Source organism: Glycine max, chromosome 18, assembly GCF_000004515.6.
Source record: "Glycine max cultivar Williams 82 chromosome 18, Glycine_max_v4.0, whole genome shotgun sequence".
NCBI lineage: Eukaryota > Viridiplantae > Streptophyta > Magnoliopsida > Fabales > Fabaceae > Glycine > Glycine max.
The window spans coordinates 3,517,284-3,533,638 of NC_038254.2; the positions used below are offsets into that span (position 1 = coordinate 3,517,284).

At 34.2% G+C, this 16,355-nt stretch overlaps 4 protein-coding genes across 4 annotated transcripts; 1 reads left to right on the plus strand and 3 right to left on the minus strand.

The window, feature by feature from the left end:
• Positions 1-648: 648 nt before the first annotated feature.
• LOC100812692 (signal peptidase complex subunit 3A) lies at positions 649-1,556 on the minus strand. Its single transcript, XM_006603042.2, has 4 exons — positions 1,549-1,556; positions 1,377-1,470; positions 1,034-1,120; positions 649-947 (listed from the first exon to the last, which is right to left on the minus strand). The coding sequence occupies exons 1-4, from the start codon at positions 1,554-1,556 to the stop codon at positions 822-824; spliced, it is 315 nt and encodes a 104-aa protein (XP_006603105.2). The 3' UTR covers positions 649-821.
• Positions 1,557-2,518: 962 nt separating this feature from the next.
• On the minus strand, positions 2,519-9,191 carry LOC100818367 (nicastrin). The gene is made up of 16 exons (XM_014770988.2): positions 8,881-9,191; positions 8,673-8,786; positions 8,430-8,544; positions 8,149-8,231; positions 7,972-8,048; positions 7,456-7,533; positions 7,092-7,163; positions 6,925-6,998; positions 6,357-6,489; positions 6,168-6,239; positions 5,563-5,682; positions 5,328-5,399; positions 5,019-5,159; positions 4,119-4,203; positions 3,570-4,011; positions 2,519-3,013 (listed from the first exon to the last, which is right to left on the minus strand). The coding sequence occupies exons 1-16, from the start codon at positions 8,951-8,953 to the stop codon at positions 2,749-2,751; spliced, it is 2,016 nt and encodes a 671-aa protein (XP_014626474.2). The 5' UTR covers positions 8,954-9,191; the 3' UTR covers positions 2,519-2,748.
• A 2,634-nt stretch (positions 9,192-11,825) lies between these two features.
• Positions 11,826-13,266, plus strand: LOC100813231 (agamous-like MADS-box protein AGL80). The gene has a single exon (XM_003552834.5). It carries the CDS (start codon positions 12,332-12,334, stop codon positions 13,049-13,051), a length of 720 nt encoding a protein of 239 aa, XP_003552882.1. The 5' UTR covers positions 11,826-12,331; the 3' UTR covers positions 13,052-13,266.
• A 1,181-nt stretch (positions 13,267-14,447) lies between these two features.
• Positions 14,448-16,104, minus strand: 13-1-1 (syringolide-induced protein 13-1-1). The gene has a single exon (NM_001251665.2). It carries the CDS (start codon positions 16,034-16,036, stop codon positions 14,741-14,743), a length of 1,296 nt encoding a protein of 431 aa, NP_001238594.2. The 5' UTR covers positions 16,037-16,104; the 3' UTR covers positions 14,448-14,740.
• Positions 16,105-16,355: the final 251 nt, after the last annotated feature.

The following is a 16,355-nucleotide window of genomic DNA, read 5'->3' on the forward strand; positions in this document are numbered from 1 at the left end:
GTGTGATTTGTCTGTACCATTAAAAATACTAATGTATTCAATTTTACTTTATGTACTATTGAGTTGAAAGTGTCAAATACCAAACAAAATTTCTACGTATCAAAATAATATTAACTTTTAAAATACATTCGCAAATGATATAACACTTATTGTTATTATTGTTTCATTTTGTAATGATTAAAATATCCATCATCATTCTAAATACTTGTTTGGATGTTTGGAATTAATACCGGGAGAGACAGTGATAGTTGATGAGGCCATTGGATTTGTTGGAGCAGGGTGAGGGGTTGAGAAGTGATCTACATCTAACAATTTTGATTTAACCACTGATTGAATATGTGAATTGGTAAATACAAATACTCCAAATCCATTTCCATGTCTAATGCTTGGTGGACAAACATGTCAATTTCGTTCTACAGATAATGTATTAGGCAAAAATAAATGATCGGGACATAACATTAATTAACAAAGAAGTACATTTAAATGCTAAAAATATTAAACTGTTATTTTCTACCTCAAGGTAGAGAGAGGCATGTTTTTTCTTTGTTTTTGGTACCAGTTTCAACAGTAAAGGGTTTCATTATAGCACAAAAATGTTTTCTTTTTCCTGGAGGTATGAAAAAAAAGTTAAGATGAAGCAAGAGACAATTGAAGACCACAATCAAACTTCCAATGTTCATGTAATTCATTGAAACGCTATTGATTTCACTTTCCAAAACACAAACTCCCTGATTCTAGTTCTTTGAACTAACCTTCTATATCCGTTATAGAAAAGGTTAAACCTACAGCAGCAAAAGAATTAACACGAAAAGTAGGCATCATCATCTATATTCCTCTGGCAATCGGTAACTTGGCATGACTATTTTATCTGCAAACATTTTGCTAGTTTTTGGCATAACATGCCAATGCAAAGTCAGATTATATTCTTTGCCACGCAAATTGCTTCCCTGGACATGAAAAAATAGAAATAAATAAGGCCTAAAGAAATCTGAAGCAAATCATAAATTAAAACATCCTTTGAGAGTTTGTATACCTGGTCAATGAAGCGGTGCTTATTTGATGTATGAATCCAAAACTTGGCATGCTCTTTAGAGGGAAGGATACCACCCCATAGAGATATCTGTAAAATGGCATTTCAAGAACCTAATCAACATTTGTGACACGACATATACGAAAAATGGCACAGATACAACACATTATGCAGCAAAAGCACAACTATCTGAGTGACATGCATAGTCTAAACAAACTCTGAAGCTACTATTACTATGGCTTCATTTTATTCTTTCCTTTATAAAAAGGAGCCGACAAGTGACAACCTTAATTACAGTTTAAATATTTTATTTCAAATGTAGAAGCAAACAAACTAATAAACTCACCTGATTGAAGGAATTCTTAGGAGTTTCATACTCAGCAGCTAGAGACACAAAAACCTGCAGCCATACAAAATGACACAAAACTAGTCCTGAAATTCTACATTCCAAAATGTTCAGAATAATAATTGATCATTAATAAGGATCTCATGGTTAAGTAAAATTAAGCAGTTCCAACATTTCCATAGAAATAAAACTTTGTACACAAATAAAAATGAAAGGGCTAGAAGATAAATATTCGATGAAATGAAACAAGATATAACAATAGATAAGACACGCATTATGATGGGAGACATAGAAAAGAAAAAGACGAAAGAAATGATAATGAAAAATGGGAATAAATAGTGATATTTGAATACGAGAGAAAGGGTTGATGAGACAATAATAGGATATGCAATTGTGAGAGCATGTGGTGAGAAATATGAGGAGCATGTGTTAGGAATCAATTTTATATGTCATCCTAGTGTTTAGTGTTGTGTTGTGGCCTTGAGGGAGTGGGATTGGGGAATGAAATAGATAATTTGGTGGGAAAAAGTGGGTGTGAAAATAGAGTTTAATACGTATGCAATTTTGCATTGAAAACAATTAATTCTTTTTATTTGCTCTATTTTTTGTTTTGATATATTTATTGTTCTTTACAGAGGTCTTAGACTAATAAGAATAAAGTAATATTAATTCAAATTGCTATAATTCAAAATAACTAATTAATTATTAGTGCTAAATTTGTTAATTAGAGTCATATTTTAACATTTTTAATTATTTTTTTCTTGTTTACTTTGAATATCTCACTATAATAGAATGCTATTAGGTTGATCTTATCCAACAGTTAAAAACACGTTTAAATATATATATATATATATATATATATATATATATATATATATATATATATATGTATATATGTATGTGTCCAAAAATAAATCTTAATTGGTATAATTATATCATTCAATTAAATAAAAAAAATAACGAAGTTCCAACCTCGTTTGTCAACGAGAGGATTGTTTCACTATACGTCCATTAAACAGTTAAACCCATATGATAACTCTCAATGACACCGAATAAATTTAAACAATGATAATAAGTAGTGAAAATAATTAACCAAATAAAAATCGTGTAGTCACTAACTACGCATTTATAGCACAAGCTAATTTTAACTAATTTCATTATATTTCCTTACACTTACCTACAAGTGACAAAAATGATCGTGTTATAGAGAAATTTCTGAAATAGAATTAATGAGCACAAGAATGCGGCCCCAAATACTGCACATCCTTGGAAATTCTTCAGAAACTGTTATTTTGCCTATCAAATGACCCTAATCCCCTATAGAATTTACTAGTTTCACAAAATTTACTAGTCAGATTCTGGAAGTAAAATGTCAATCCCTCTTCATTGCTTTGTTGAAAAAAGCTCTTGCGGTTGCTATTGCAAGGTATGCAAAGACGGTCAGAGTGATGCCCCCAAACAGAACAAGACGATCATAAGCAGCATTTTGTACTGTGTAGACCCGCATACCTATTGTATTCCAGTTGCTCTCTGTCCAGACAGGGTCCACAACCCCCATTTTGTCAGAGGAATTAGGGGGCAAAACATTCCACACTCCTGATTCAAATTTTAGCCGTGTTGAATATGCTGGAACATACCTGTAAAGGATTAAGCATTAACGTAAAATTACAGCACATCCATTTAGCCATTTATTCATGCCAAGGCAACAAGAAGCACATTACATGACCTGGCATATAAATACATTATGCAATCTACCCAATTGCGTACACCATATGAGCATACTTACAAGGCGCCAATTCGTGAGGTAAAGTCTAAATATGGTATAGATTGTAGAACACGATGAGACAAGTGATGACACCACCTCTTTGGAGGATGCAAAACGAGTATACATTAATCTGCATTAATACCTAGTTTGGTGAATATGACACCTCTCTTGTGGGTGTGTCAAAAGCTAAGTGAAGTACCTTTTAAAATTAAGCTGCACACCTAAGTGGCTTAGCCTCTCATTCTATCTCATCTAAGACTCACCAATGTGGAACAGAAAAACAAAACTATTAGTTTTAAAGGAGCTTTTGCTAGCTAAAACTACTAAATAACTTTATTTTTAACACTCTTATTTTAAGCTTTAACTTTAAAGTAGCTTTAAAGTCATAAAAAAGTTGAACCAAACATAGCCTTTGACAAGGAAAATACCTCGTTGTAGAGAGAACACAAACTCCCTTGCCATCTGTCTCTGCTTTGACACAAACTTCATCTCTACCATTGCAACCATGTTGACAATCTGAGATATTATTCTCCCTTGGGATAGAAGTTCTGTCGGCCAGAAAATTCCAGATGAACCTGGGAACGTCATTGATGTATCCTGCATATGGTGCAGATGAAGGTTCGTCCAAGATAACACCTACATAATGGCTTGGACATGTTGACATGGGTGAAATATATTTCTTCACCAATTCACAAGAAAGACCAGGATCACAGTCTAACAAGCAACCCAAAAGTTGTTCAACAAGTGAGACATTAACATTTATAGCAGCCAAAGTTGAATTTTGTACATCTTCAGTTTCACTAGCGAGCATGTAAAGGGTTCGGGCAATGAGAGAAGCAGCAGCAACTACAGCTGACGAATTTACATTTGCTGCATTAATCGTACAAAAATAAGAATGCATGTGACAAAAGAGGCAGCAATTATGGATAAGTCGAGCAAGAAAAAGAAAATAATGCCAAGAACATTGAGTAGCTCACATAAATCATCAAGATGACTATGGTAGAACTTGTTGACAAAGACAGAGTCAAAATCTTCTAGGACAACACCAGAGATTGCAGGATTCTGATCAAAAGGAGGGAAAGAACAAAAGAAAAAGATTAATAACCAATGGAACTTTTTTGAATTATATGCCAATATACAAATGAAATTATTCAACACAGTACATTCACAAAAGCAGTCAATTTATGCCAATAAGAACGATGTGAGACTTATTCATAAAAAATGATTTGACATGGCATATTAATAATGGGGTCAACAACATCTTCTGCCTAACTTATTGAAGTAGTTGCAGAGTTCTCATAACCTTTTTTTATTAGAGCATGTTATTGTAATTTGTCCACAGTACTGGCCCACCGTTTAAATATGGGGTTGACACTTACTGATACTACTCAAAATGTGATGTTCACATGTCTAATATCATGTACATGACTATATTGAGTGCCCATGTATCCAAATAAGGGCCATCTGTGAGATTAATATCAAATTAATTTCAGAAAATGTGCAGGAATCTTACTATATGAATGCTACAGATAGAAAAAGGTCACTCAAAGGCACTTAATGATCTCTAATGTAAGAAAGAATAAATAAGAACCATGAGATCAAGAAGGCTCCTTAGAACTTCTGGAACACTATATTCACAAACTTAGCTCAATCAACCACGTCCTTACCTTATGAAGAATTTCACCAATGTACTTTACAAAGTCTGAACTTTTAAAACGTTCATTTTTTAAGAAACCACCACTAGACACTAGTTACAAAGGATTAATATTCTGGTAACTGTTTCTGTGCTTCCTAGTCAGCTATTTTCACAATATCATTATTTGGGGGGAGGGTGGGGGGAGAAAAAAAGAGTAATATGACTAATATCTATCCAGCACCTTTTCCAAAAAGGACATTAAAGAGGATGGAGGTATCCCAGGATTTGAGGCACTTGCAGATGCTATCTTTATGTTTTCAGATATCAGTGACTCCTGTGCACGTTTCAAGGCAGCCACTGTCTGATTTGTGGCAGAAGAATCCTGCATTGATGAAGTGTTAGTCAAAAGCAGATTTGGCATGTTTCTCTAATTCTGGTAGTGCATACACAGAAACTATGTATCATAATGCACAATAACCCATAAAATTAGCAAAATTTTCTGTAAGAGTCATGAATGTGGACATAGTTGACAGATCAATCAAGATCTCACCCCTTTTGTATGAGCAAAAAAGTTTTTAACACCTTGACTGAGACCCTTTCCAACAGAACCAATTTCAATGACCTGTGAAATACCAACCAGGAAAGAATAAGTTAGGTTATTAGCAGAAAAAAATAATCAAGTAGAGGCATTTATTAACAGTCTAGCTTATAAATTTAAATGTGGCACATTAGATCCCCCTCCAATACTACCCAGCAATCATATTTACTGGGAAGATAAGAAATACCGTTTCAATTAATGTCTGATTAAGGCCATGAACAGCATCTGAGTGCATGTCAAGTTCTACCAAAAATCTCCTACTTCCAAGGTAACCCCATGCCTCTCCAGTGAAAACTGCAAAAACAAGCTGCATTGTGTTCAAGAAACTATCAGCAATGAAGTTTAGACTAGTGGAAATATGTCAGTAAAGTACTTTGTTCTTGCTTATTTTAATAAGCAACCCTGGAAGTTTGAAAGCATAAAACACCAAACAATAGGAACTATAATGTACATGTGTACGATAAACCCTATACAATTACTCTTCTATCCCACCCCCTGGGATGGTAAGAATAACCATAAGTTTCGTGTCATTGGTGTAATTAGTGCACTCCCACCAACAAAATATAACTCACAAGCCTCAAGAAGATTACCAGTAATTAAGATATTGATCTATCTGGATAATTTACCCCACAAAAAGATCTTGAGGTAAAGAAAGAAACAAAGACATAAAAGGAAAGTTAGATAAACTCACAGCTAAATGACAACGAACAGATTTAATTTAAGTTACACTTCCATGGACCAAAAACTCAATGAAAAAAAAGAGTAAAAATCCATGGACCATCTTGAACACACCTGTTTACTAAGGTCACCAAGACCATCCAAATGAGAAAGTGCATCAACAGCTGCTAGTAATGCAATTAAACCCTGTAAAGTAGTCAATACATTAGGCTATAATTTAATTTAGGGATAAGCAAATATCATAAAGAAACACATAATTTGGCCAGAAATAGAGAGAATTTTAGTAGATGCACATGCACTTACAGAAATAGGGGAGTCTGCACCAAGGCTTTTGTCCCGAAAAAATGAAGCAGAATCCATAGATGCCACTGTCAATAAAATGGGCTTAGACCGTTGTAAGGATGAAATGTTGATCGGAGGAAGAGATGACCAGACACTGCCTTCCATATGAAACATACACAAATTAACATAAAATATAATGGTGAAATTATAATTTTGTTAAGATATTCTTCATAGTTCATATAAAACCAGGATAGCTCATTTCCACTGTGGGAACAACGTGATGTTTAATCTTTTTGCATTTTGATGATAGTATCAATCCATCTGATCTAATAGTGGATACCATATTCACTCCATGCTTTCTCCAGTACATACTACATAAACACAGCTTTCATACAGCAATATGAAGTATAAACTCATAGCTGATCTTATTTTATATATGGCAATACTATATATACAGACAAAAGGATTGCTTTTGAGACTCCAAGAGATTATCAATAAAAAATCTGAATATTTGGTCTTGACTATCTTGCATGATTAACATTGTATCTAGTTTAACAGCATTTATAGAATAGAGTCCAAGAAACTTCACCTGTATCCACCTAAAGGAAGGCAAGTTTCTTCTTTTAAACAAGACTCTGAATCATGTGTTCCAGATTTCACTGTCTAATTGAAGATTAAAAAAAAAAGCAAATAATGAAACATTTTTCTTCATAAGCTAGATAATAACAATTCTTTACAAGAGAATCTGAATAATACCTGCATCACCAGGTCAAACTCAGCCACATTAGAAGTATAAGATTTCTTTGTGTCCTCATTCTTTGTTACAAACTGTACAAACAGGAGAGAGAATTAATCTACTTTATTTTTACATACAGAATAATAAAATTCTTATCAGGGCACTACAAAATTAATGGCAATGGAATTACAATATCACCAAAATTATGTAGATTTGTGTAGGTTAGTTTCTCTCTCACTCCCTCTACACACACACACATAGACAAGCCAATACTTGGTGCAGTTGGCTGTATGGATCAATTAACTGACTGACTACAATCTCAAAGTACAATGAATCATCACCAGTATTTTGCAAGTACAAGAACATGAAAATACCAAACAATACCTCTTGAAGAGTCTTTGAGCCACTTTCTGTGAGTAAAAATACAGGAAAATTGTAGGATTTCCACATAATACCAGAACCCTGCACATGTTGAGCCAAAAATAAAAAAACACCAATATACTAATCATTCTAAAAATTGATTGTGTTGTCTCAAGACTGAAATAGCATTAGCCAATATCGCACAAATAATTGGTAATATTCCCACCATAGATCTTCAAAGTCATCTAACATCACTATATGCTTCTGATCATAGTCGTAGACATGCTTGACCTATTAATTTGTTTCTAAAATAATAGCTCTATGTCACTGGATTTTAACAATGCACATCCATCAAAATTATGAACCATAAAAAGCAGAATGTAATCTGAATTACACTCTGTAAAAAATGATCAAGTTAAAGTTGGAAAATGATTATTGGTAACAACAAGAAAGGATAAAAGAAAAGGACAAATGATTTATGCTGTCATGAGCTATTAATACACCAAGAAACTTGATGAAAAGGGACAGTTCACATCATACAATTGGATTCCATTCATAGCTGGTATTATGATAAAGAGCGAATTGAGCTTGTGGAAATTTTTGGTCTGGAGAAAATCCTACACACGACAAAAAAAGCATTATCACAGATAGCTCTATACACAATGATCACTCTAACTTTGTTTGGAAACAGACAATGAGCAAATCAATACTATTTACCCTTTAACTTCTTCTGAAAATCAGTGCTTGGTTCAACCAGTACACCACCAACTTTACTAGCAAAGCTAGAGTCATCCGATATTCTGAAATGGAAAAAGATATTCAGAAAACAAACACAATTTGACGAATCACAACCGAATATACACTATTAACAGCCAACATCACTTAAAAGCAACTAAGCACCTCTTAATTCCAAGGATTCCAAAACTTTAAGTCAAACATAAATGCAATAAAGTTTAGCACCTCTTAATTCTTAAAACAGAAACATTGAAATACGATACCTAGTAAAGAGAGTTGGGAACTCATCCAGTGACACCAATACAGCAGAAGGCTCAGCTATTCTGTCAACATTTTCGAATCTTACAATCGGAGCCACAACCTTATCTCGTCCAGGATCTAAGAATTCGAAAACAATAAAAGCAAAGAAAAAATCATAATCGTTCATATATTTAACTTGCAATTAATCCTTAAAAATCGCAAAATAATCGACGATAGAGAGAGAATGCGAGAGCGAGGAGACTCACTTGAACAACCGATGGTTCCAGAGAGATTCATCAGGCGCACGCAAGGATAACCGTCGATGGAAGCGTACATAGTGTTCTGAAGATCAGGCACTGATTCCATGGAGCTCGATTGCCCTGCGAAAAGGAAACGCGATCAGTGAGAGAAATGACAGCTGAAACAAGGTTTTGCGAAGAAATCGCGAATCGGAGATTGAAGTCAACGAGGTACCTGAGAAGCAGGAGGGAAGGTGGAAGGTGAAGGAGAGGAAGAAAAAGAAGAGAGAGAAAACGGTTAGCGCCATGGATGAATAATATAAAACCCTAGTGATACTGAGAATGGTGTGCAGAGTGTGTGTGTGGTTTTATTTTCTTCTTCTTCTATTCCGTCTTCTCAGCTTTCTTCCTCTCTGATTCTGAATTTGGTAGGATTCTGTGATTTCATAGAGATCAAATGCATCGTACGGCTTTGATTCAGCTTCCAAATTACAAGTTAGGACTGCTTTGCTTGCTTGGGTGGAGTCCACTGCTTATCAAACTCCAATCGGAAATTCAATATTTATTTGGTGATTGTTTTAAGGACAAAAAATAGGTGTTAGGTGTTTTTTCAATATTAAGTTTCATAATTTTTAATGTAAATCATTGTTACGTAAATTATCAGAATAATATTCTAATTTTAATTAGAAAAAAATACAGACAAGACTTCAAAAACTTTTTTTAAAGGATTATATAAAAAAGTATTGTAAAGAAAAACTTTGTAATGTAAATTTTAGTTAAACCATTTTTTTCTATTAAACGTCAAAATCTAGTTAATTAAATTTGGTATAGGAATTTTTTAAGATAGGTCTCAACCTTTTAAAAAAACTTATCGTAATAAAACGTTTAAATAAGTTAATGCATCCACTTTTAAATGTGCCAACAAATTTAAGGAAAAAAAATTATACCCGAGAAAAGTTTTTTTATACTATTATTCAATTATACTTGTTATACATATTTTTTTGAAGGTGTTATGCATGTTAAGAATATTAATTTTTGTAATAATTAATTTAAAAATCATATTTAAGATGATTTTTAATTAATTTATAGCATAAAATTTTAATAAACCAATACTTTATCAATATTTTTTAAATGATTTAAAACTTTTTTTTAACTAAAATTTATAATAACTTAATTTGTTTAATAAATACACCTAAATCAAGTCAGAACTAATGCTATAATCCTCAACTTTAGGAACCCCGCTACAAAATTCCTAATTAATATCTATGCATTAGTTTAACTCATATATTTTATTGTTCACTTTCTCCGGATCATGACGATGGATAGATTAATTTGGTTACCACATTAGATTTGCATTCAGCAATTGAATATCTAACAAACTTTTCAACCTTGTATTCAATTTAAAATATCTCTCACATTCTATTATTTTTTAAGTTCGTAGTTTAAATTTATGGGGGAAATTTCTTTTTTTTTTATTGCTAAAGTTTTTTTGTTTTTTAACCACAAGTGGCGATCAAGCTAAATTAGGGTCTGTTTGGGTAAGTTGCATGTTTTTAGTTTTTGGTTTTCAGAAGCAATTTTCAAAATAAAATGTGTTTGGAAAAAATTGAATTTTTAAATTATTTTTTAAACACTTTTACACTCATCTTTAAACTAAAACAACAAGATTTTGTAAATTTGATTTTTAGTTTAAAAACACACATTTGACAATGACAATTTTTGCTATCACCACCATCAATACCAACTCCGTCGTTGCCATTATCATTATCATCGTCATAAATAATTGTCACCGCCACGATCATTAGAATTGTTACCACCACCACTATTAATAGTGACACCACCAATATTATTATCACTGTTATCATCAATGTCATAGTCACCACGACCACTAGCACCACCACCATTGCCATCAATATCATCCTCACCATTAACATTGTCATCACTTTCACTGTCACCATCATTGTCATCATCATTGTCATTGTTGTCACCAACATTGCCACCTTTATAACCGCCACTACAACCACTACCAACTTTGTTGCAATCACCATTGTCACTATCACCAGCATTGTTATCACCCTCACTAACAACAATACCACATTTGTCATTGTTACCACAACCGCCATCAACATTATCGCAACCACCATCATGACCACCACTTGTTGTCACCACCGCTACCACCAACATTGCTACCATCACCACATCGACAATATCATAACTATCGTTGTCGTTACCACTATCACAACTGTCATGTCATTATGACCACAACTGATATCTCTATCACTGTTATCACCATCATTATCATTTTCGTTACTACTACACAAAAACACTCGTAAACTAATTTTAATATGATATGAAACTTTTAAATTGAGTTTATTTGAAATTAATCATATTTTAAAAACTGATTTAAAATATTTTTGAAACTAAAACTAATTGTTATTTTTAAAAATTTTAAAATTCAAAATTAAAAATCACCCCAAAGAAAGACCTTACATGTTGGTTGACTAATTTTATGTCTTCGGTAGAGATGGAGCTGCATTCTACATCATTTTTTAGTAATGTTATATATAATTCTGTTATTCTTATACTCATCTCATAATTTATATAGATTTGCCCCCACTGTCCAAGGCATAAAAATAATACTGATTAATGTCACCTAATTAGTTAAAGGTCTTTTTAGTAATGGAAATATCAGAAGATATCGTGCTTTAATGATTTCATAGTTTTGATTCTATAAATTAGATGTGTAGTATCTGAAACATCAAAGAATATCGCAAAAAATATCATCTTAGGATTTTTTTTTTCAATTGTTAATTACATTACTACTGTATTAACTTTTTTTTTTGTTGATAGAACTACTGTATTAACTATTAAGTAAGATTTTTTTGTCAAATCAAGAAAATATACAATCAATCACACACAAATGTATAAAAAAATCACACACAGACACAGCTTTCACAAACGTTCCATTCCTTTGATAATAATTGATAGCAATTTTGTTTCCTTTAGATTTTCAAATGATAATTAATCCTGATTATCTTTATAGTAAGATATATATAACTTTATTCTTTAAACATGTGGTTATGTATTCTATTTCTGACTTGTGCCTATAAAAAATATCTATTGGAAGTCTCGGGGAATTAGTCTTTAGTTTTTGGCCGAGGGATACCGGGTTCACACAACAAAATATGGCTTCTCATAATTTTTTCTTTTCCTATTATATTTGATTTTATAAGTTGGAGGAATCTTGTATGTTATTGAGAATCTTGTATCTTTTATATAAGCATTTAACATAAAATGATGTGAGGCACTTACAATTCAAGACTGAAGCATAAAACTTTGAGACGATAAAATTTTATAAATGAGAATATGTTTTCTCAATGCACTCTGATTCTACTCATTGAATTTCATACTTATATTGCTTATTATTCCGTTCGAATATCTTAGTAACAAATATATTCTGTAGCCTCCATTGATGGAAGGACACTTAAACTTAACATCTCCCAGTCGTTAGACATATATTTGGTATTGAATGGTTCATGTTAATGCTGCCAAGAGTGACTTGATGTAAAATAATTTTGGTTACCACAAAGTGATCTATATAAAGAAGTGACTGCTTGAACAAGAAAACCACAACAAACAACGTTTCCAATTTCCATATTTTCTTTTACTGTTTTTTCATCAGCACCATGACTAGAAAGAAGGTAAAGTTGGCATTCATAGCCAACGACTCAGCTAGGAAGGCAACATTCAAGAAGAGGAAGAAGGGTCTAATGAAGAAGGTTAGTGAACTTAGCACCCTTTGTGGGATTGATGCATGTGCAATTGTTTACAGTCCCTATGATCCTCAACCCGAGGTTTGGCCATCCCCGATGGGGGTTCAAAGGGTGCTTGCTAAGTTCAGGAGAATGCCTGAATTGGAGCAAAGCAAGAAGATGGTGAACCAAGAGAGTTTTCTGAGGCAGAGAATCATGAAGGCCAAAGACCAGTTGAAGAAACAAAGGAAGGATAATAGGGAAAAGGAGATGACTCAGCTCATGTTTCAGTACCTTAGTGCAGGTAAGATTATGCACAATATAAGCATGGTTGATTTGAATGATTTGGCATGGTTGATTGACCAGAACTTGAAGGACATCAACAGAAGGATTGAGGTGTTGACTAAGAATGCTCAAAGTCAACCGCAAATTGCAGCACCAGCGGTGACTGATGTTGCTGCCAAGGTTGAAGACAAGGGACAAGGGAGTCAGCATGGCCATCAGGGGTTTGATATCAACATGGATCTCATGCAGAAGCAGAATTGGTTCATGAATTTGATGAATAATGGTGGTGGTGGTGGGAATGAGGCTATGCCTATTGTCGGAGATGTTAATCAACAAAATGGCTTTTGGCCTAATCCTTTTTTCCATTGAGAAATGTCACGTGCTTGGTTTGATGTTTAGCTATCATGGCACGAAAATAAGTGACCATGGATTCATTCATGGTCTAGGAGTCGCATGTTTATTTCTTTGTTTCACCACTATGTATATAGCTTGTTAAGAATGTTTACTTTTCAATAAGGGCCGTTGAGTAGAATCAATACCCTTTTGGTGTGGCTGTTTATTTGAAGATTTGGTATTCACTAAAATGATGAGATATTATTGATTTGAAGCTTTGAATACCCACTGGTTACCAGCCTATATTAAAAAGATAGTCGAAAAAAACTTTATCCTATAAATTAGTTTATAATTTCTTATCACCTTAAAAAAAATTATCAATTTTCATATATGGCTAGGCGCTTTGTTTAGCTGAATCTAAAATTGAAATACAGAAATTAGAAATAGATGACTTGACAATTGTATTTGATGTTTTTTAAAGAAAAACTATAGACAAATACTAGTAGTTTAAGATCTCATGAAACAAAAAAAAAAAGATCTCATGACATTATCACTAGGATTGTGGTCACAATTATCATTGTTTCTACTGTTATACTGTTAACTATCACCACCACCACCTTCACTATAATAAAAATCATGTCCTAAGTCAAGGTTTTTGCCCTCTAAAAATGTTCCGAAGGACTAAATGACAAATTTGCTTCAATAGCTTCTTTTCACCATACTTCTTAACTGTAAATATCTAGGATTTCCAATTGTGACTAGCAAGGTGACAAATTCTGATTTTAATTTTATCATTGGTAAATTAAACTCAAGATTGGTAGGTTGGAAAGGAAAACTTCTCAATAAAGGGTGAAGAGTAACTCTGGCTTCATCTGTCCTATCATCTATTATGATGTGCTGTAAGGACAATATTTGGAGATTATTTTCTCATGCTGCCCAAATTCTTAGGCCAGGATTCAGTTTTCATGTCGGCAAGGGTATATTTCTTTTCGGTACGATAATTGGATCAAGGAGGGTGCTATTTGTAACATGGTCCAGTATGTAAATAGAGTGATGGGTATTTTTGTTGATAATACTGCTGTGCTGAGGATCTTTCAATTTGGACTTCTTCCACAACTGCTGCTTATTCTGCAAAGGATGGATATAAGTAGCTTCAGCAAACAATCATGAACCGTTTATGATAAAGTCAGGTATTAATAGCTGCAAACAAATTATGTTAAATTACAGTGTAATGTACACACTTAATGTAGCAGAGTGAAAAGTTCAACTAGCCTAAAAAATTGAAGAATAAAGTACTTTTTAATTTTACCCTAAATCCTATCAAAATGTATTCAATCATTTTTATCTCTTCTTTCTTCAAGCTTAAATTGGCTTTAGCAGTGTCATAGAATGGTGTGATTTATCTCATGACTACGTCTTTCTGCACATTTGACTTTTAATTTTTTTCAAGTGCTTGTTGGTTTATTGGACTTGCTTCAAAAATCAATCGGAAAACAATACTACTACATACCATATGGAAGACAATGACATGAAGATACTTGTCTGTATTTGCCACAACCATGATTATTATATCTAACTAATTACTTCGAATCAATTTTCCAAAGAATGAATTCAAAGAATCAATTGATGTGTGTATCTTTTTACAGCAAAGAATTCTGTATCAATAAATTGACCTACACAAAAAAAAAAAAAGAATAAATGAATCTAGTTGCCATTCATCACTAATTAAAATGGCTTCTTAAGATGCTCGAAATTCAATGATGAGTCAGTGCACTCCGCTTTGTTCCTGTAACCATTCAACAGTTTCAACAACCCGGTAGCATTCTCCTTGGTGCTCTCATCACACCCAACCTGCAGCAGAACCAAGAGCTTCTGAAAAAGCCCAACTTGAAGTGCCTCAATCAGAATCCCTTCCTCCCTCTTGTCACAAATCTTCCTAAGAATAGACACAGCAAAACCTGAAGCCAATGGTGACACCCTCAAAAGCTTCCTAACAACAAGAGGCAAGGCTAGAGCATTGCTCTTCACAACCTCCTTCCCCTTCTCGCAATCACAAATGCAATCCAACACCCCAAGTGCCTTCTCACACACCCCTTTCTCTCCATCAACAATAGCCTCTAGCAAAAGTGAAACCAAACCCAACTCCACAAATCTTTGAGCAATTCCCTCTCTATTCGCAGCCAACGACACCAAGTTAAAAATTGTTGCCAAACAAGCCTTGGTGGAAGTGCTCCCAATAGGCTCCCTAACCATCTTAACCAAAGCTTCAACAACTTCTCCAACCTTGGCCAATTCTTGAACACACACTTCTTTAAGCAACAAAGCAGCACTTTGCCTTGATGCAAGGTCTTTCCCCTCTAGAAACCATACCAACGAATTCAAAGAAGCTCCTGAACTCAATTTAGAAACACCCTCTTCCCCAAGTGGGACCATCCATGTCATCACCTCCAAAACCTCCTCCAAAAGCACCACATGTTTTTCAATAGAGTTACTTGAGAAACAATCAAAGGCATATGCAAGAACAGCACCAGCACCAGCACCAACTATGCACCTCTTGTTCCTCTCACTCTCTCTACTCCAAACCTTAATCTTCCCGACCAACTCCTGACACCTCTTGTCATCTCCACGCTGGCAAGCCGACAAGATCCTGGTACACGTGTCGGAAACCTCGTATGCCGAGATAGGAATACGAGGTGTGGGGATTCTATCAATCCCATAAGAACTATTTTCGACACACCAATCCTGAATCATCCTGCGAATGGCGTGGTTGGGGATGATGTCGAAGGTTGTCAGCACCTGGTTGGTGACGGGGCAGGTTCTGTTCCCTCCCTCGATCCACTTCTCAATGCTCACACGGTCGTAGGTGATGCCGGTTGATAAAGTCACTGGGTCTGTCATCAGCTCCAGACTCACCGGGCAGTGAAAGTGGTTGGGAATCACAACCTCCACTTCCAATTGAGTTTGTGACTTCTCCTTCTTGGCACGGCGGAAAACGTTCCTTCTTGACCAAGACAAAACCATTTTTGATGATCTGATCTTACTACAAAGCAATGAACGATCTTTGTTTCTTTCTTTCTTTTTGTTGTGATGAAGGTGTGAGGTGAATGAGGAACAGAAGGTTGCGTGGTTGGTATATATATGTGAATGGGTCAAAGTAGCTCGGTGAGATGAGTGGTTGAATGAGGAATTTTTCAAATCAAATGAAATACTAATGTTTTTATATTTGGTTGAATGTTGACCGTTGAAAGGTTGAAGATGTGGAGGGTAAGGTTTGTGATTAAGGATGGAATAAAGATGCTACCAAACGATAGCGTCCTAAATTAATGGCTTAACAAAGTAG

Excerpts from the sequence above, each read along its gene's own strand:
- 13-1-1 (NM_001251665.2), bottom strand. The coding sequence starts at position 16,036 with ATGGTTTTGTCTTGGTCAAGAAGGAACGTTTTCCGCCGTGCCAAGAAG.
- LOC100818367 (XM_014770988.2), bottom strand. The coding sequence starts at position 8,953 with ATGGCGCTAACCGTTTTCTCTCTCTTCTTTTTCTTCCTCTCCTTCACC. Across the intron at positions 7,164-7,455 it reads GCTCAAAGACTCTTCAAGAG|TTTGTAACAAAGAATGAGGA; the intron begins GTATTGTTTGGT and ends CTGTTTGTACAG. Across the intron at positions 5,400-5,562 it reads ATCAGACATTAATTGAAACG|GTCATTGAAATTGGTTCTGT; the intron begins GTATTTCTTATC and ends GGTATTTCACAG.
- LOC100812692 (XM_006603042.2), bottom strand. Across the intron at positions 1,121-1,376 it reads CTAAGAATTCCTTCAATCAG|ATATCTCTATGGGGTGGTAT; the intron begins GTGAGTTTATTA and ends GCCATTTTACAG. Across the intron at positions 948-1,033 it reads AGCACCGCTTCATTGACCAG|GGAAGCAATTTGCGTGGCAA; the intron begins GTATACAAACTC and ends TTTCATGTCCAG.
- LOC100813231 (XM_003552834.5), top strand. The coding sequence starts at position 12,332 with ATGACTAGAAAGAAGGTAAAGTTGGCATTCATAGCCAACGACTCAGCT.